This window comes from Anomaloglossus baeobatrachus, chromosome 3, assembly GCF_048569485.1.
Source record: "Anomaloglossus baeobatrachus isolate aAnoBae1 chromosome 3, aAnoBae1.hap1, whole genome shotgun sequence".
NCBI classification, from domain to species: Eukaryota; Metazoa; Chordata; class Amphibia; order Anura; family Aromobatidae; genus Anomaloglossus; species Anomaloglossus baeobatrachus.
Window position 1 is genome coordinate 669,810,761 of NC_134355.1, and position 22,003 is coordinate 669,832,763.

Consider the following 22,003-nt stretch of genomic DNA (forward strand, 5'->3'; position numbering starts at 1 on the left):
GGTGGTGCGAGCTTCAAATAATGGCGCCCATACTTGGCGCATGCACAGATTAAGCTCTTGGCTCAAGATCTTATCTGCCGCCCATGACGTCTTCGGTCTCATCTCCTAGCAGCGTACTTTAGGAAAATGGCGCCTGGAAGTGGCGTGTGCACAGATGACACCTCGACTCATCATTGAGCCGATAACTCAATCTGTGCACGCGCCGACTCCAGGCGCCATTTCTTTCTTACGCATACAGCTGAAACCAAAAGTTTCCCTCCACTCTCTAAAAAGACATCTGCAGGTTTTTCCCTCTGCTCTCTATAAAGACACATCTGCAGGTTTTCCCTCTGCTCTCTATAAAGACACATCTGCAGGTTTTTCCCTCTGCTCTCTATAAAGACACATCTGCAGGTTTTCCCTCTGCTCTCTATAAAGACACATCTATAGGTTTTTCTCAATATCTGACATGAAATCAGAATAAATCTTTCCAGTTTTAGGTTAATTAGGATTACTAAAATTATATTTTCCAAATGCCAGAAGCAGGCGGATGAATTCTGAAGTGTACAGGGCAAAACGTTCTGCTCAGATTCAACCAAATGCAGCAAAGTTGATTGGATGGTGTTTTACAGTACAGACTGACAATGACCTAAAATATACTGTGGAAGCAACTCAGGAGGTTTTTTTAAGGCAAAGAACTAGAATATTCTGCAATGGTCAAGTCAATAACCAGATCTCAACCTCATCGATCATGCAAATTAGCCATGTGCTGCTGTCAAGGTCAGTGGGGCAGACCAGGACACCGGTGCATCATCCCGTGGCCCACCGTGCAGCAGCATGATGAAGTCATCACTCAGCAACCTCATCACACTGCTGCAGGTAACAGAGCTGCGGAGGTGGCAAGGACACAGCAGCTGGAGGGGACAGGTAGGTGCTCAGTGAGCTGAATAGAGGAGCTGGACGATCTCCAGGGGGTGGTGGGGTCTCGCTGACCCCAGCCCCTGCTTTAATTCAGCTGGATGCACGACGAAGGGCATCGCTGCCTCAAAGAAATTTTTTGATATTTTGACCATTTCTCATTTTTAGAAAATAAATACAAAATGTATTGGTTGGAAATTCAGAGACGTTGTCAGTAGTTTATAGAATAAAAGAACAATTTACATTTTACTCAAAAATCTAAAGAGGAAAATCAGAAAAACTGAAAATTTTCAAGTGGTCTCTTAATTTTTGTTAGAGCTGTGTTCAAAAGTTTGGGGTCGCCCAGACAATTTTGTCTTTTCCATAAGAAATCCTACTTTTATTTATAAATGAGTTGCATAATGAATAGAGAATATCGTCCAGACATTGATGAGGTTAGAAATAATGATTTTTACTTGAAATAATAATTTTCTCTTCACACTTTGCTTTCGGCACAGAATGCTCCTTTGCAGCAATTCCTGCTTTGCAGAGCTTTGGCATTTTAGCTGGTAATTTGCGGAGGTAATCTGGAGATATTTCGCCCCATGCATCCCCTCTCGTACAAGTTGGATTGGCTTGATGGGCACTTTCTGGTACCATACGGTCAAGCTGCTCCCACAACAGCTCTATAGGGTTGAGGTCTGGTGACTGGGCTGGCTCCTCCATTACTGATAGAATACCAGCTGCTGCTTCTTCCCTAAATAGTTTATGCATAATTTGGAGGTTGCTTTGGGTCATTGTCCTGTTGTAGGATGAAATTGGCCCCAATCAAGCGCTGTCCGCAGGGTATGGGATGGCGATGCAAAATGGAGTGATAGCCTTCCTTATTCAAAATCCCTTATACTTTGTAGAAATCTCCCACTTTACCAGCACCAAAACAACCCCAGACCATCACATTACCTCCACCATGCTTGACAGAAGGTGTCAGGCACTCTTCCAGCATCTTTTCGATAGTTCTGCGTCTCACAAATGTTCTTATGTGTGATCCAAACACCTCAAACTTTGATTCGTCTGTCCATCACACTTTTTTCCAATCTTCCTCTGTCCAGTGTCTGTGTTCTTTTGCCCATATTAATCTTTTCCTTTTATTAGCCAGTCTCAGATATGGCTTTTTCTTTGGCACTCTGCCCTGAAGGCCGGCATCCCGGAGTCACCTCTTCATTGTAGACGTTTACACTGGCATTTTGTGGGTACTATTTAATGAAGCTGACAGTTAAGGACCTGTGAGGCGTCGATTTCTCACACTAGAGACTCTAATGCACTTGTCTTGTTGCTCAGTTGTGCAGCGGGGTCTACCACTTCTCTTTCTACTTTGGTTAGAGCCTGTTTGTGCTCTCCTCTGAAGAGAGAAGTACACACCGTTGTAGGAAGTCTTCAGTTTCTTGGCAATTCCTCACATGGAATATCCTTCATTTCTAAGAACAAGAACAGACTGTCGAGTTTCACAGGAAAATTCTGTTTTTCTGGTCATTTTGAGAGTTTAATCGAATCAAATGTAATGCTCCAGATTCTCATCTAGCTCAAAGGAAGGTCAGTTTTATAGCTTCTCTAATCAGTAAAACTATTTTCAGCTGTGCTAACACACTTGCATAAGGGTTTTCAAGAGATTTCTAAACATCCATTAGCCTTCTAACACAGTCAGCAAACACAATGTACCATTAGAACACTGGAGTGGTGGCTGTGGAAAAATAGGCCTCTATACACCTATGTAGATATTGCATTAAAAAACAGATGTTTGCAGCCAGAATAGTCATGTACCACATTCACAATGTATAGAGGGGATTTCTGTTTAATTTAATGTTAGCTTCATTGAAAAAAAAATGTGATTTTCTTTCAAAAATAAGGAAATATCTAAGTGACCCTAAATTTTTGAACTGTAGTGTGTATATATATATATATATATATATATATATATATATACACACACACACACTTACAAGCAAAAGGGTAACGCAGTGGCGTAGCTACTGCTTTTGTCGCCCGGGGCGGTTGTCAAATTTGCCGCCCCCCTCTGTTGGCCGTCGATAATCCTGAAGCTTTCAAAAATCCGGAAAGCCATCAAAATATTTATTTTTCATGGAACTACAATCAAAGATCTAATTGTAGACTGCTGCTATTAGTCCTAGACTTTCACCTTTTTACACACATATAGGCCTATTATACACACACTCAGCTCTGCTGCATACATGCAGACACACACAGCTCTGCTGCATACATACAGACACACACAACTCTGCTGCATACATACAGACACACACACAGCTCTGCTGCATACATACAGACACACACAGCTCTGCTGCATACAGACACACACAACTCTGCTGCATACATACAGACACACAACTCTACAGCTGCTGCATACATACATACAGATGCACACAACTCTGCAGCTGCTACACACAAACAGACACACAACTCTGAGGCTGCTGCATACATGCATACATACACACACAACTCTGCTACATACATACAGACACACACAACTCTGCAGCTGCTGCATACAAACAGACACACAACTCTGAGGCTGCTGCATGCATGCATACATACAGACACACACAACTCTGCTACATACATACAGACACACACAACTCTGCAGCTTCTACATACATACAGACACACACAACTCTGAGGCTGCTGCATACATGCAGACACACACAACTCTGCTACATACATACAGACACACACAACTCTGTAGCTGCTACATACAAACAGACACACAACTCTGAGGCTGCTGCATACATGCATACATACAGACACACACAACTCTGAGGCTGCTGCATACATGCAGACACACACAACTCTGCTACATATATACAGACACACACAACTCTGTAGCTGCTGCATACATGCATAGATACAGACACACACAACTCTGTAGCTGCTGCATACATGCATACATAGACACACACAACTCTGTAGCTGCTGCATATATGCATACATACAGACACACACAACTCTGCTACATACATACAGACACACACAGCTCTACTGCATACATACATACAGACACACACAACTCTGCACACACAACTCACATATAGACACACACGCGGCTTTTGGGGGCCCACACACGTGGCTCTTGGGGGCCCGCACACACGGCTCCTGGGGGCCCACACACGTGGCTCTTGGGGGCCCGCACATGCGGCTCCTGGGGGCCCACACACGTGGCTCTTTGGGGCCCGCACACACGGCTCCGGGGGGGGAAACCCATGCAGCTCACTGGGTCCCATAAACCGGGTGGCTGGGAGGGAGTATACAGGTCGAGGGGGGTAGCACTTACCGCTCAGGAGAGGGGGCCCACACAGCGCCGTTGCTCGCTGGCTTGCACTGCGCCTCCTTCATCTGTGGGACTGAGCAGGCCGCGCGGTAGCTCCGTCCACAGATGAAGCTAAAACCAGAAGGACGCTGTGGTCCGCGCCTTAAAGGGACGGCAGCCACTGCGGTCCCCGGAACTCGGCCCGGGGGCAGCAGAACTGAAGGTGAGTGGCCAAAATGCCTCCCCCCTGACACGTGCCCCCTGGGGTGGACTGCCCCCTCCGCCCCCCCCCCCCCTTTGCTACGCCACTGGGGTAACGATGTTTTGAACTTTTGATTTTCAAGCTCCATATTTCACCATCCACTATAGCAGAGGTGAAGAACCTTTTTTGTGCCAGGGGCATTTGGAAATTTCTACCAGCCTTAGGGGGCTGCACTAATTTATCAATGTGAAAATGTCCATGCTATAATTTGTCAAACAATTAATTAACTCTCTCCTACTATGGTGGCTGGAGCTGCTTATCTTTTGTGCGGCTGTGATGCTAAGTGATACTAACCATGTTGCTTCTCATAACTGATTTTCCAGGTTTGTCTCGGTCTGGAGCCAAGTCAACTCTTTGTGATGATAAGATTGGTAAACCATATATATCACATAACAGATGCAGGGATTGCTGTATATAAATCACATGAGACACATACATCACTGGAGTGGCTGGCATATACATACCAGGATGGGCTGGGGGCATAGACATGACAGGAGGGGCTGGGTCATAGACATGACTGAGAGGCACAAACAAGGCTGTGGGGCACAGACATCACTATATACATATATATATATATGACTCTGAAAATTGTAGATTCACATTGAAGACATCAAAACTATGAATTAACCCATGTGCAATGAAATACTTACCAAAAAAGTGTGAAACAACTGAAAATATGTCTTATATTCTAGGTTCTTCAAAGTAGCCACCTTTTGCTTTGATTACTGCTTTGCACACTCTTGGCATTCTCTTGATGAGCTTCTAGAGGTAGTCACTGGAAATGGTCTTCACTTCACAGGTGTGCCCTGTCAGGTTTAATAAGTGGGATTTCTTGCCTTATAAATGGGGTTGGGACCATCAGTTGTGTTGTGCAGACGTCTGGTGGATACACAGCTGATAGTCCTACTGAATACACTGTTAAAATTTGTATTATGGCAAGAAAAAAGCAGCTAAGTAAAGAAAAACGAGTGGCCATCCTTACTTTAACAAATGAAGGTCAGTCAGTCCGAAAAATTGGGAAAACTTTGAAAGTGTCCCCAAGTGCAGTGGCAAAAACCATCAAACGCTACAAAGAAACTGGCTCACATGAGGACCGTACCAGGAAAGGAAGACCAAGAGTCACCTCTGCTGCGGAGGATAAGTTTATCCGAGTCACCAGCCTCAGAAATCTCAGGTTAACAGCAGCTCAGATTAGAGGCCAGGTCAATGCCACACAGAGTTCTAGCAGCAGACACATCTCTAGAACAACTGTTAAGAGGAGACTTTGTGCAGCAGCCTTCATGGTAAAATAGCTGCTAGGAAACCACTGCTAAGGACAGGCAACAAGCAGAAGAGACTTATTTGGGCTAGAGAACACAAGGAATGGACATTAGACCAGTGAAAATCTGTGCTTTGGTCTGATGAGTCCAAATTTAAGATCTTTGGATCCAACCACCATGTCATTGTGCGACGCAGAAAAGGTGAACGGATGGACTCTACATGCCTGGTTCCCACCGTGAAGTATGGAGGAGGAGGTGTGAAGGTGTGGGGGGGCTTTGCTGGTGACACTGTTGGGGATTTATTCAAAATTGAAGGCATACTGAACCAGCATGGCTACCACAGCATCTTGCAGCGGCATGCTATTCCATCTGGTTTGTGCTAAGTTGGACCATCATTTATTTTTCAACAGGACAATGACCCCAAACACACCACCTCCAGGCTGTGTAAGGGCTATTTGACTAAGAAGGAGAGTGATGGGGTGCTACGCCAGATGACCTGGCCTCTACAGTCACCAGACCTGAACTCAATCGAGATGGTTTGGGGTAAGCTGGACCGCAGAGTGAAGGCAAAAGGCCCAACAAGTGCTAAGCATCTCTGGGAACTCCTTCAAGACTGTTGGAATACCATTTCCGGTGACTACCTCTTGAAGCTCATCAAGAGAATGCCAAGAGTGTGCAAAGCAGTAATCAAAGCAAAAAGTGACTACTTTGAAAAACCAGGAATATAAGACATATTTTCAGTTGTTTCACACTTTTTTGTTAAGTATTTCATTCCACAAGTGTTAATTCATAGTTTTGATACCTTCAATGTGAGTCTACAAATTTCAGTCATGAAAATAAAGAAAACTCTTTGAATGAGAAGGTGTGTCCAAACTTTTGGTCTGTACTGTGTGTGTGTGTATCTATATATATACAGTACAGACCAAAGGTTTGGACACACCTTCTCATTCAAAGAGTTTTCTATACATACACACAGCTGAAATCAGACGTTTATAGACACTATCTAAAAAGACACATCTGCAGGTTTTTCTCACTATCTGACATGAAATTAGACTAACGTAAACCTTTCCCATTTTAGGTCAAATAACCTAAATTATTTATATTTGCCAAATGCCAGAATAATGAGGGAGAGAGAGTGTTTTTAGGCATTTTTATTACTTTCTGCAAAGTCAAAAGTTTACATATGATGATGTCATTGTGGCGCCCCTGACCTGGTCAGGCACCACTGAGTACTGCACCCATGCTGGGGGCAGTACAATACAGGTAAACCAGAAGGCTGACCAAGGTGTGATTACACAGGCGCATAGTAATCAGGTCTCCCACATGGACCTTTGAGGGACCCCTGCGGAATCCAGGAGGGGGCGTGGCCTACATGTCCACTCAAGGGGTGTGGTAGAGAGCCTGGTTGCTAAGTTGCATAGGCAGGCACAGAGGGGAGGGAGTAGTGAGACAGTTAGTGAGTGCAGCTCAGGGAGAGCAGACGCATGCAGCAGACCCTGGAGTCTGGCACAATATGACAGCGCACGTGCAGTGACTACCAACGGGGGAGAACGGTCACCTGAGAGTGCCACCCAAAAACCACCCGGGGCTGGAGGCAAGCGGTGGCTGAGTAAGGGGACTGCCAGGGAGGTACCAGGCCCGTAAGGGCTACAGGTCCCAGTGCAGAGATTCATTCAATTTTCTCCTGCCAAACCTGCCGGAGGGGGCACTTCAGACCCCCACCACAACACCACAGAGTCCGCAGCTCGTAGCAACGAGATGGCCCATAGCTCACAAGAGGCAAGCAGCCAGAGTGACCTGGTCCAGGCTACAAGCAAACGGGCCGAAAAGAAGGGAAAACAGGCAGCAGCAACTTCCCTGGGTGACCCCCATAGGGACTTCAAGTCGGGGTCACCCCAAAAACATAAGAGCTAGAGAAGGTGAGTCGGTAGTCACCCTCAAAAGTCAGCCTGACGGAGTGCCTGGTTTCCTCTGGTTAATCCCAGCTATGCCCGGGTACTTACCTTGCCATCATTCTGAGTAAAAACCCTGAAAGACTGTCTGGACTGTGCCTGAGTCATTTTACGACCTGTGGTTCCACACACCTACACAGGGCCCTGGGGCCTGCCTCACTCTCGGGAGGCCAATACATCTAGCTGCATCAAACATCAGCCCTAGGCATCCCCTAATCTGCAGTGGCGGTCCCCTGACCGCAATACCGAGAGTCGCGTCACGAAATTCCTAAAGAAGCAACCTACCTGTGACCAGACCATCCCACGTGGAGTTCCTGAAGGTAATGCACCGCTACACCTGGGCTGGGGGCTCCACATCATTTCTTTGGAAGCTTCTGATAGGCTTACTGTCAACATCTGAGATAGAGACACACCTCTGGATGTATTTTAATGCTCACCTGAAACACACTGCTTCTTTGTGTAGCATCATGGGAAAGTCAAAAGTAATCAACCAAGATCTCAGAAAGAATTGTGGACTTGCCCAAGTCTGGATCCTCTTTGGGTGCAATATACAGATACCTGAAGGTGCCTCGTTCATCTGTACAAACAATTATAAGCAAGTACAAACAAGATGGGAATGTCCAGCTATCATACTGCTCAGGAAGGAGGTTCCGTGTACCAGAGATGAGCGTCCTTTTGTCAGACATGTGCATATCCACCCAAGAACAAAATCAAAACACCTGGTGGAAGCGGAAGCTGGTAAGATTGTGTCATTATAGAACAGTGGAACGAGTACTGTATCAATATGGGTTGAAAAGCCACTCTACCAGGAAGAGGCCATTACTCCAAAAGAAACATTAGAAAGCCAGATTAATGTTTGCAAATGTACACAGGAACAAAGACCTTAATTTTTGGAGACATGTCCTGTGGTCTGACGAAACTAAAATTTAACCATTTTGCTATAATGGTCATCGTTACATTTGGAGCAAAAAGGGAGAAGCTTTAAAGCCTGAGAACACCATCCCAACTGTGAAACACGGGGGGGGTAATATTATGTCGTGGGGTTGTTTTGCTGCAGGACGGACTGGTGCACTTCACAAAATACACTGTGTGCAGAATTCTTAGGCAAATGAGTATTTTGATCACATGATGCTTTTTATACATGTCGTCCTACTCCAAGCTGTGTAGGCTGAGAGCCAACTACCAATGAAGTAAATCAGGTGATGTGCATCTCTGTAATGAGGAGGGGTGCGGTGTAATGACATCAACACCCTATATAAGGTGTGCTTAATTATTTGGCAACTTCTTTCCTTTGGCAAAATGGGTCAGAAGAAAGATTTGACGGGCTCTGAAAAGTCCAAAATTGTGAGATGTCTTGCAGAGGGATGCACCAGTCTTGAAATTGCCAAACGTTTGAAGTGTGATAACCGAACAATCAAGCGTTTCATGGCAAATAGCCAACAGGGTTGCAAGAAGCGTGTTGGGCAAAAAAGGCGCAAAATAACTGCCCATGAATTGAGGAAAATCAAGCGTGAGGCTGCCAAGATGCCATTTGCCACCAGTTTGGCCATATTTCAGAGCTGCAACGTTACTGGAGGATCAAAAAGCACAAGGTGTGCCATACTCAGGGACATGGCCAAGGTAAGGAAGGCTGAAAACCACCACCTCTGACCAAGAAACAGAAGATAAAACGTCAAGACTGGGCCAAGAAATATCTTAAGACTGATTTTTCAAAGGTTTTATGGACTGATAAAATGAGAGTGACTCTTGATGGGCCAGATGGATGGGCCAGAGGCTGGGTCAGTAAAGGGCAGAGAGCTCCACTCCGACTCAGACGCCAGCAAGGTGGAGGTGGGGTACTGATATGGGCTGGTATCATCAAAGATGAACTTGTGGGACCTTTTCGGGTTGAAGATGGAGTGAAGCTCAACTCCCAAACCTACTGCCAGTTTCTGGAAGACAACTTCTTCAAGCAGTGGCACAGGAAGAAGTCGGTATCTTTAAAGAAAAACATGATTTTCATGCAGGACAATGCTCCATCACATGCATCCAACTACTCCACAGCGTGGCTGTCCAGTAAAGGTCTAAATGATGAAAAAATAATGACATGGCCCCCTTGTTCACCTGATCTGAACCCCATAAAGAACCTGTAGTCCCTCATACAATTTGAGATCTACAGGGAGGGAAAACAGTCCACCTCTGGGAGCAGTGTCTGGAGGCTGTGGTGGCTGCTGCACGCAATGTTGATCGTAAACAGATCAAGCAACTGACAGAATCTATGGACGGTCAGCTGCTGAGTGTCATCATAAAGAAAGGTGGCTATATTGGTCACTAATTTTTTGGGGTTTTGTTTTTGCCTGTCAGAAATATTTATTTCTAAATTTTGTGCAGTTATATTGGTTTACCTGGTGACAATAAACAAGTGAGATGGGAATAGATTTGCGTTTTATTAAGTTGCCTAATAATTCTGCACAGTAATAGTTACCTGCACAAACAGATATCCTCCTAAGATAGCCAAATCTAAAAAAAAACCACTCTAACTTCCAAAAATATTAAGCTTTGATATTTAAGAGTATTTTGGGTTTATTGAGAACATAGTTGTTAATCAATAATAAAAAAAATCCTCTAAAATACAACTTGCCTAATAATTCTGCACATGGTGTAGATGGCATCACGAGGAAAGAAGATTATGTGGTAATACTGAAGAAACATCTCAACACATCAGCCAGGAACTTAAAGCTTGGGTGGAAATGGGTCTACCAAATGGATAATGACCCAAAGCATACCGCCAAACTGGTTACAAATTGGCTTAAGGATAACAAAGTCAATGTTTTGGAGTGGCCATCACAATACCCTGATCTCAATCCTATAGAAAATTTATGAGCAAAGCTGAAAAGGTCGGTGCGAGCAGTGACCCACAAATATGGCTGAGTTACACCAGTTCTGTCAGGAGGAATGGGCCCAAATTCCACCAACTAATGTGAGAAGGCCGTGGAAGGATATTTAAATGTTCCACCAAAGTTTATGGGCAAGGATAACAAATACTAATGAAGTGGATGGAAACTTTTGACTTTGCAGAAAGTAATAAAAATGTCTTAAAACATTCTATTTCGCTCTCATTATTCTGGCATTAGGCAAATCTAAATAATTTTGGTTCTTAATTGACCGAAAATGGGAAAAGTTTATTCTGATTTCATATCAGATGGTGAGAAGAACCTTCAGATGTGTCTTTATAGATAGCCGAGGGAAACTTCTGGTTTCAATTGTATGTAGATAGCTAAATATTTTATAGATTTATTTTTGTTCTGAGTGAGTGAAACGCAATCAGGATCACTGGGGCATCAAAACAAAAATCTGGTGATGTTGGGAGGGTCAAGGTTTAAATCTTGCCTTGGTCACATGGTCCTCGAATGACACCCTTGCGCAGAACACCCATTGGGCTGCATGGCATTTTAACAGCTTCAAAACATGTATTTTTAGAACTATATTATTTTCAAAGTTTCAAAATGTTCCAAAACATCAAATTTCATAGCTGATGGAGTTAGGTATTTGGTTAATGATGAGAAATACCACAGATTCTTATCCATCTTACAATATTATCAAGGAGGCATTTAATTGGTTTCAAATTTATTCTGCACCGAGGCAATGACCTAAAAAGTCCAGCCAAAGTCATTAAGAACGAGGAGTCCTGGAGGTGATGATCCGGCCCCACAGAGCCCTGATCCCACATCATCCCATCTGTCTGGGGTAAAGAGACAGAAGGATCCGCACAAGCCTCATACACAAAAGATCGGGGGTCAGGGCTCCAAGATGTTTGGAACAACCTCCTGCCGAGATCCTTCATACACTGTGTGCAAGTGACTAATGATGAGAAGAAATGATGATGGCAAAGGGCGAGAACCAAATATTGATGTCACAAAAAAAAAAAGAAAAATGGTAGGCACTCACTCAAGTAGGTGAGTGCCTACCCGTAGAAGTGCAATCCTCCGCGCGAAATGGCAACCGTCATCTTCGCTCCCCACATACTCACTCTCTCCTTCTGTCCGGATGAAATAAAGGACTGTTTTTACCTACTTAGGGGAGTGCTTACTATTTTTCCTTCATTTTTTTGTGGCAACGGTGACTGTAACTCCTGGTTGATCACCCCCATATGTCCTTGATCTCCACCCCAGCATTCCTTGCTAGTTGATACAATGGCCGCACGTTTGGGTCTCTAGTGCTGGACATTTGTTCTATGTTACGAAATATTGATGTGCTGTAAATTTCTCTTCACTTTGCATTTTGTGCATTGATAAAAATAAACTATTAACACTTCCATTATTGAAGACATTTTTAATTTACAACATTTTTCCCACAGCTGCCAATAACTTTTGCAACTTAATGTATATGTAAGGTAATCCTCCCATTGAGTGGTAGCTGAGAAGTACTTTGGTCAATGGTCCAAAATTACTAAATCTGTTGGCTAGCTTTGATTCTCCTACTTTCCCATTGTTATATATGGTGTCCTGTGGCTAAAGGCCGCTTTACATGCTGCGTCTTTGCTAGCGATGTCTCTAGCGATCGCACCCACCCCCGTCATTTGTGCATCATGGGCAAATCGCTGCCTGTGGCGCACAATATCGGAGGTACGCGTCACACACACTTGCCTAATGAAGTCGCTGTGGCCGGCGAACAACCTCTTTTCTAAGGGAGCGGTTCGTGCGGCATCACAGCGACGTCACACAGCAGGTAACCAATAAAAGCGGAGAGGTGGAGAGCAGCCGTATGAAGGTCACTCCCACCTCGTTGCCGGAGGACGCAGGAATGGTTTTGTTTGTCGTTCCCGGGGTCTCACACGTAGCGATGTGTGCTGCCTCAGGAACGACGAACAACCTGCGTCCAGAACGAGCAACGATATTTGGGAAAGGAACAACGTGTCAACTATCAACAATGTAGTGAGTATTTTGGATCGTTAGCGGTCGCTCGTAGGTGTCACACGCAACGACGTCGCTATCGAGGCCGGATGTGCGTCACGAATTCCGTGACCCTCAGCGATATCTCGTCAGCGATGTCGTTGCGTGTAAAGTGGCCTTTAGAATTGAAGGATTTTTCAAATACCCCAAGTCCACCTGACTAGTTGTGGTGGACCACTCCACCATATAGGTCCATCGGTGATTACTAAATGTGCTCCTTTATCCTCAGACTCCATTCATTGCGAGCGATGCATGCAGCCGTCTGAACGTAATTAGGGAAATCAACAAAAATTGTTCCCCTGTCCCTGGAAGCAAATTAGAACGGTTTCATATAGCTTGTGGCTTTTCATGTCAGCCGTAGTATGATGGAGATGTGAGACAGCATCCAGCCTGCCGGATCTGATGTTAAGTCATAGAGTCATATGTTTGCCGCGTTCCGTTGGTAAGTTCAGCAATGAATGCCTACGTGGAAGAAGAGCTACGAGGCTGAAGTATGGATTCACCAATAGGATGTCAATTTCTATTAAAGTTGTTTACCAACATACCTCATTATCCGCACTAGGATAGGATTTCTTTAGGGTGTGGTGGAACTTGGACAGATGGGTCAGAAAGAAAATTCCCCAAGGGGCCTTAAATAGTGGACAAGGACAGATGGGGACGGAAGAATTGCTTCACTACCATTTAACACATGTTGGTCTATAGAAAATAAAATAATGGAGCGGAAGCGTTAAGAGTTATCAAGATCTAACGAGACATAAGAGAAATTAGTTTCAGTCTAATGCAATTGTACAGGTCCAGGGCGATAAAAGAAATCTCGCAAAATTTTCCTAAGGGCGAAACAGATGCCACAGAATGGAAAAAATATGATTCTTTGGGGGCAAATATCCATCAGGAGCACGGTTCTTCATTAAAGAGTAGTGTCACAGTATTTTTAGCCATAAGGTGGTTGTATTCATTGGGGAGAGTACAAGAAGTTGAAGTTTACAAAACCTGGTACCATGGTTGGCTCACATGCCTGATCACACATGGAACGATGACAATGTCAAGAGATGGGTCACAGAAGCCTTGGTAAAGACTCCAAGGGTGTAAATGCCAGTAATCGGAGGAGGTCCAGCCCTGGCAAGAACTGATCGGCCTGAAAATCATGTAGAGGTGTTGAGGAGGCCACAAAAACAATGTCCAAATAAAAAAGTAGAAAGAGGAGCACATGTGAAGGATTTTCAGGAAGCCGGTATAGATGGAAAGATAAAGGCCGCTCACCTGGCGTGGTTGTGCAACCTTGCACAACCTCGGTTTAAGCGTGGATAATGTAATGGTTACGCCACCAGGACGCTGTTCTGGATGTGTCCGTCTAAGAGGGCTGGATCTTTACGAAGCAGTCATGTGACCGATCACCGCGGATCCTGCGCGCCGCTGGTCCTGATTGAAATTACAGCCTCCACCGCAAAGCAGCTTCTGCCGTGAATCCCACAAGGGGAAAACTGGTAGATAAAGGACATGATGCCACGGTCCAGGGGAGCGCTAAGGAGGACAGACTAAATGGTGAGTTAAAAAAATAAGAAATAAAGAGAAAAACATTTTTTTAACTCACCATTTAGTCTAGCCTCCTTAGTGCTCCCCTGGACCGTGGCATCATATCCTTTATCAACAAAAACCATGTCCTGCTTTCATGAGTGACAAAACATTGTGCTACAATTAGAGGTCCATTTTGAAATCTTTGCGTTAAATTGTTAACAAATGGTGTGAACACTTTTTTGTTTCCAGAAGAGTTGTCCCTTTCCTTTCCCGACTAGAGGAGATCTATTCAATAGCCATGTGTCATGGGTGTGTCACATGTGACAGTCATGTGGTTTCTGGCCATAGAAGGTCACAGCGTTTGGCTGCACAGAATGCTCCCTGACTTTCCATTGTTCCTGCTGTCAGTATTCATTGGTATAGGGAGCTTTCCTGCTGGATTCATCTCTACCCCTTTTGCATTCAGCAGGAGCTCGCCTTCCACCCAGCTGCTGATTATCAGCATTCCCTTGGTCTTTATATACACCTTCCTTCCTTTGGACTGGTTCTGATAATATTATTATTATTATTATGTATTATTATAGCGCCATCAATTCCATGGCGCTTTACATGTGAAAGGGGTATGCATAATAGGGACAAGTACAATATTCATAAACAATACAAGGCACAGACAGGTACAGGAGGATAGAGGTTCCTGCCCGCGAGGGCTCACACTCTACAAGGGATAGGTGAGGATACAGTAGGTTAGGGTAGAGTTGATTGTGCGGCGCTGTATCATATTTTTCAGTTCCTTCAAGCCGACTTTGCAAGCAGGTGGCTTGTACTCCTCTGTGGTATCGTTGCTGAAAACTTTGCTGACCTTCTACCCGAGTCATCTAATGATAAGTAGTTCATGTTTTTCCCCCTGCGATGTCCCCATTGTGTCTTCTATAGTTGTTTAGTGGGGTTGATGAAGAGCTCATCCCACCCATTCCCTATTTAGGGTCCAGCACTAGGGATACCTAGGGTCAGGTATCCAGCTTTGCGCATAGGTGTCGAGCCTATCTAGATTGGTGAGGGGCCTCAGGGACCAGCAGTAGGTTTGGTTAGGGGTCACCATCTTCCATTTCCCTAGACACAGGATTTATTTTCCCTTCCCTTTCGCCATGCGCCTGGTACTTCCCTGTACTTAGAGTGACACCATGATAGTAAAATAATTAAAGCTTTGTTGTATTGGATCTAGTGTTTATTTTTCATTTTATGGAAAGAAATGCTCTAACATCTAGTACAGAGTATCTTCATGCCATCATATAATAGTTTTTGATGTACTTTGCCTAACACTTCACTTCACTGTAGACATCACAGAGCTAATACCATGCTTCACTGTAGGCATCACAGAGCCACCACCGTGTTTTACTGTAGGCATCACAGAGCCAACACCATGCTTAGAAGCTAGCATCAAAATGCAGACATTGTGGCCGGGAGATACATTTGCAATAAACATTATTCAACCCTAATCCTATAATCCTAATCCTAAATTTAGGTTTATTTGCAAAATTTACAAGCTTTTTGATCTTTGCGACAGACCAATCAACAAGAACATTTAAAGTGTTTTCCAAAATATTCTTAAATAATACAATCCTGATTGTAAAATAAAAACAACTTATACTCTATTCTCGTTCCAGGACCTTTCCAGGGCTTTGATGCCAAGGCTCTGGTGACATTCATATACCACGTGGGTCCTGCAGCCAATCAGTGGTCTCTTGATTGTTATGCAATGTCAGCCGTGCAGCCAATGTCACCCAAGCCTTGGGAGACCTGGTGCCGACATTGACAATTCCAAATAATGGAAAACCCCATTAAATAGCTCAGTACAACTAAAATAACAAATGGTTTCTCCAAATTCAACACAAAATGCCACTTTTACTGATTATTTCAGTTCAAGAAGTATTCTGCTATGCGTCTTTAGTACTTTAGGCTCCGTCACACGCAGCGATATCGCTAGCGAGCGTACCAGCCCTTGTCGTTTGAGCGTCACGGGCAAATCGCTGCCTTTGGCGCACAATATCATTATGAGCTGTCACACAGACTTACCTGCCTAGCGACGTCGCTGTGACCGGCAAACCGCCTCCTTTCTAAGGGGGCGGTTTGTGCGGCGTCACAGAGGCGTCACTAAGCGGCCGCCCAATAGAAGCATACCTGAGCATACCTCACAGTCCACCAAGGCTTGATTTCAGAAGAAGGCCTGAAAAATTCTATAGTGTCCGTGACAGTAATCTGACTTCAACACCATTGATGGTATTTTAAGAAGAGCATGAAAACCAAGAATATGAGTAAACTGGAGACCATTGCCCTTGTAGAATGCACTAAAATTGCAGCGGCCTGAAGAAGGAAGCTGCAGCACACAAACCCCAAATTCTAAGGAACCTTGAGGCCAATGCCCATGAAGAATGGGAGAAGATTCCTCAGGAACCCTGCCAGCAGCTGATGTCTGGTTATGCATATTGTTTTCAGTAGGTGAAAACAGCCAGAGGCGCTCTGCTAAAGGCCCCGTTACACGCAACGACGTATCTAACGATATATCGCCAGGGTCAAGGATTCCATGACGCACATCCGGCATCGTTAGTGACGTTGTTGCGTGTGACACTAATGAGCGACTGTTAACGATGGAAAATACTCACCAAATCGCCCATCGTTGACACGACGTTCATTTTCAAAAAATCGTTGATTGTTGAGGACGCAGGTTGTTTGTCGTTCCCGAGGCAGCACACATCGCTACGTGTGACACCCCGGGAACGACGAACACAGCTTACCTGCGTCCTGCTGGCAATGTGGAAGGAAAGAGGTGGGCGGGATGTTACGTCCCGCTCATCTCCGCCCCTCCGCTTCTATTGGCTGGCCGCTGTGTGATGTCGCTGTGACTCCAAACGTCCCTCCCCCTTCAGGAAGAGGATGTTCGCCGCCCACAGCGAGGTCGTGTGGGAGATAAGTACGTGTGACGGCGGTTACCGACATTGTGCGACATGGGCAATGACTTGCCCGTGACGCACAAACGACGGGGGCGGGTACGATCGCTCATGCGATCGCACAATATATCGTCCCGTGTGACGCCGGCATAACAATCATAATCTGTTGGTCATGACAAAGCGTGGCAACTCAAACTCGTCAAATTTGGAAACCTAATTGCAAAAGTGTTGGAGGATCAACAACCCATTCCCAAAAGTGTCCATCACTGGTCATTTTGGGGAAAACTTACAATTTGTTCTATTACAATATGGCTTAGTGTGTAATTTTATCTAAAAATTATCTAACGCAGGAATAATCGACTACAAGTATCTTACTCACCGACACTTAGCCGTCCACCAGCTATGAGGATACAAGCAACACTCAGCTCATTACTGAGGTCCGGGGGAAACTCCAGAGCTCCGACTACATACAGACCACGAAGAGGCGGGAGAACAACGTCCACTAATATGGTCCGGTCTAGGAAACGAGAAGACATTACTTGGCAAGGATATAAAAAATATATATTCTAAGGGAAAAAAAATATGTCATTTTTGGAAGCATCTCAATTCTCAAGTCTAATTGATATACAGTCATATGGAAAAGTTTGGGCACCCCTATTAATGTTAACCTTTTTTCTTTATAACAATTTGGGTTTTTGCTATTTCAGTTTCATATATCTAATAACTGATGGACTGAGTAATATTTCTGGATTGAAATGAGGTTTATTGTACTAACAGAAAATGTGCAATCCGCATTTAAACAAAATTTGACTGGTGCATAAGTATGGGCACCTCAACATAAAAGTGACATTAATATCTTGTAGATCCTCCTTTTGCAAAAATCACAGCCTCCAGTCGCTTCCTGTAGCTTTTAATGAGTTCCTGGATCCTGGATGAAGGTATATTTGACCATTCGTGCTTACAAAACAATTCCAGTTCAGTTTGATGGTCGCCGAGCATGGACAGCCGCTTCACATCATCCCACAGATTTTCAATGATATTCAGGTCTGGGGACTGGGATGGCCATTCCAGAACATTGTAATTGTTCCTCTGCATGAATGCCTGAGTAGATTTGGAGCGGTGTTTTGGATCATTGTCTTGTTGAAATATCCATCCCCTGCGTAACTTCAACTTCGTCACTGATTCTTGCACATTATTGTCAAGAATCTGCTGATACTGAGTTGAATCCATGTGACCCTCAACTTTAACAAGATTTCCGGTGCTGTAATTGGCTACACAGCCCCAAAGCATGATGGACCCTGCACCAAATTTTACTGCGGGTAGCAAGTGCTTTTCTTGGAATGCCGTGTTTTTTTGCCTCCATGCATAACGCCTTTTTGTATGACCAAACAACTCAATCTTTGTTTCATCAGTCCACAGGACCTTCTTCCAAATGTAACTGGCTTGTCCAAATGTGCTTTTGCATACCTCTCTGTTACCGACTCTGTTTGTGGCATGCTTGCAGAAACGGCTTCTTTCGCATCACTCTCCCATACAGCTTCTCCTTGTGCAACATGCGCTGTATTGTTGACCGATGCACATTGACACCATCTGCAGCAAGATGATGCTGCAGGTCTTTGGAGGTGGCCTGTGGATTGTCCTTGACTGTTCTCACCATTCTTCTTCTCTGCCTTTCTCATATTTTTCTTGGCCTGCCACTTCTGGGCTTAACAAGAACTGTACCTGTGTTCTTCCATTTCCTTACTATGTTCCTCACAGTGGAAACTGACAGTTTAAATCTCTGAGACAACTTTTTGTACCTTCCCCTGAACAACTATGCTGAATAATCTTTGTTTTCAGATCATTTGAGAGTTGTTTTGAGGAGCCCATGATGCCACTCTTCATAGGAGATTCAAATAGGAGAACAACTTGCAAGTGGCCACCTTAAATACCTTTTCTCATGATTGGATACACCTGCCTATGAAGTTCAAAGCTCAATGAGGTTACAAAACCAATTTAGTGCTTCAGTAAGTCAGTAAAAAGTAGTTAGAAGGGTTCAAATCAAGAAATTGATAAGGGTGCCCATACTTATGCAACTGTCAAATTTTGTTTAAATGCGGATTGCACATTTTCTGTTAGTACAATAAACCTCATTTCAATCCAGAAATATTACTCAGTCCATCATTTATTAGATATATGAAACTGAAATAGCTGCTGCAAAAACCCAAATTGTTATAAAAAAAAAAGGTTAACATTAATAGCGGTGCCCAAACTTTTTCATATGACTGTAAGGTTAAATATGTGCAAATGTAAACTCCGTTTATGGACACTAAAAAAACCTCTTACACCATATGTCAATACAGTGAAAGGTGATAAGACTTGAAGAATCATCTGAGTGGATAGACATTCCTCTGATTCCAATATTGTTACATTATGCTATTGACCAAATTTAGGAGATCAATGGATGGACAGTCCAAAATTAACAAATCGATAGATTAGATGAATACATATACTGATATCTGAGTATAATAGATTTCATATTATACACATACAGTGGTGAAAATAACTATTTGATCCTCTGACGATTTTTCAAATTTTCCCACCTACAAATAATGGAGAGGTCTGTAATTTTAAGCATAGGTACACTTCAACTGCGACGGACAGGATCAAAATAAATAAAATCCAGAAAATCACATTGTATGATTTTTAAATAATCAGTTTGTATTTTGCTGCATGAAATAAGTATTTGCTACAATAGAACATGAACTTAATATTTGGTAGAAGCGGTCGGACATTTCCTGTAGATCTTGACCAGGTTTGCATGCATTGCAGGAAGGATTTTGGCGCACTCCTCCATATATATTTTCTCCAGGCCTTTCAGGTCACTCTATACATATCTTCTCCAGACCTTTAAGGTCACTCCTCTATACATATCTTGTCCAGGCCTTTCAGGTCACTCCTCCATACATATCTTCTGCAGGCCTTTCAGGTCACTCTATACATATCTTCTCCAGACCTTTCAGGTCACTCCTCCATACATATCTTCTGCAGGCCTTTCAGGTCACTCTATACATATCTTCTCCAGACCTTTCAGGTCACTCCTCCATACATATCTTCTCCAGGCCTTTCAGGTCACTCCTCCATACAGATCTTCTCCAAGCCTTTCAGGTCTCTCGTCCATACAGATCTTCTCCAGGCCTTTCAGGTCACTCATCCATACAGATTTTTTCCAGATCTTTCAGGTTTCGAACCTGTCACTGGGCAACATTGAGTTTCAGCTCCTCCAAAGATATTCTACTGGGTTCAGGTCTGGAGACTGGCTAGGCCATCCCAGGACCTTTAAATGCTTCTTACAGAACCACTCATTAGTTGCCCTGGCTGAGTGTTTCGGGTCATTGTCATGCTGGAAGGCCTTGCCACGACCGATCTTCAATGCTCTTACTGAAGAAAGGTGGTTGCTGGACAAAATATTGTGACTCGCCCACCCCAGGGCTATGGGACACCCGGTGTCGGGCCGGACTAGTCCGGGGGTAGTCAGTGGTGGCGGGACCCGACTCCGTGACCCTGGCGGGGTCAACTAATATGGCTTCAGTGGGGGTGATTATTAAAGTTTATATTCGTGACGCCACCTGTGGTTTGCTGCTATTAAGCCGCCGCTGCTGTATGGGGCCTCCAGGGCTGGGGGAATGGCAGCTTGGATGGTACTGCTCCCCGCAGGTGGAGCGGTACCCCGGGGCAACTGTTGGTGCCTATTAAAGTCTATGGTGGTGATGTAGATGGTGCAGTGCAGGCGAAATAATGGAGGCAACACCAGGGGGTGCAGTTTCAGGGCTTTACTCACTGGTTCTTGGCTGTCGCGACCTGGTCGCCCGCTGGTGTGCTGGAATCCCCTGTCAGGGACCTCCGCCGATCCCGGGTAGTTCTGGAAGTAAAAGCCGGTGCACCCTTCTGTTGTGTCTCTTCCCTCAGCTGTCTTCAAAGCCTTGACTTTTCTGGATAAACCTGTCTTGGCCTCCACTATAGGTTCTGGACAATAAGGCTTGCCTGGATGGAACTGTGCCCTCTTCCCAGGGGTTCTACAGAGGGATGTGGCCCGGGGCGCTTGCAACCACCCTGGGCCTCGGTGTTCACTTTTGGAAATGACTTCTCTTCCTCCAGTTTCTAGGGACCGTGCCCTGTGTGCAGCCTGATCCCTCCACCCGATGACTTAGTGGAAGAGGCCACAAGCTTGAAAGCCTTTCAGTGTCTCTCAAATCTTTCTGTACTTTACTGCTGTGATGTCACCTGGGCCTTGCTGGGCCCCAGGGTCTCCACCAGGAAGCTTCACACTTAGTCTTCACTGCTTCTGAGGTATCAACCTCTCTCTCTCTTTCCAACTCCTCACTCTTCTCCTCTCAACCAACAACTGACTAAACTTGGCCTTCCTGTCTCTGCTCTACCCTCTGATGGCTCCTCCCACCTTCCCAGTTGCCAGGCCCTACCCTATGGGAGAAGGGATGGGTCTTTCGCCCCCCCAGCATGCAGCATGGGGGGTAGCTGCCACTATCCCCGGTCCCAAAGTATGCCTAACAATGGGTGTAGTGTGAATTTGCCTGTGGACCGGCATTTACCCCTTTCCTTACCCAGGATGGGACATCACACCTCTGGCTGAGGTGCAATGTCTCTGTGGCGACGGAAGCCTCAGGAGCGCCACAATTGCAATACATGACCCCATCCATCTTCCCTTAAATACGGTGGAGTCGCCCTGTCCCCTTTGCAAAAAAGAGCTTTATGTACTGTATTATGGTCTCTACAGCTCCCTATATACAATATGATGGTCCCTACAGCTCCCTATCCCTACAGCTCCCAATATAATGTTTTATGGTCCCTATGTAGCATCCATGGGGCAGGGGTTAAAATACTGGTTGCCGGGTCAGTAATATCGGGTCTGGGATGCCACGGGTGGCTCTTGCTCAGTTTTGTGGCCTT

General features: G+C 44.8%; 1 protein-coding gene across 1 annotated transcript in view; it reads right to left on the reverse strand.

The window, feature by feature from the left end:
* PKHD1 (PKHD1 ciliary IPT domain containing fibrocystin/polyductin) overlaps positions 1-22,003 on the reverse strand; it is an 832,619-nt gene that overhangs the window by 158,025 nt on the left and 652,591 nt on the right. Inside the window, exon 51 of the mRNA XM_075341622.1 lies at positions 17,436-17,573. Coding sequence (XP_075197737.1) covers positions 17,436-17,573 — 138 coding nt within the window. The remainder of the gene's footprint in view (positions 1-17,435; positions 17,574-22,003) is intronic.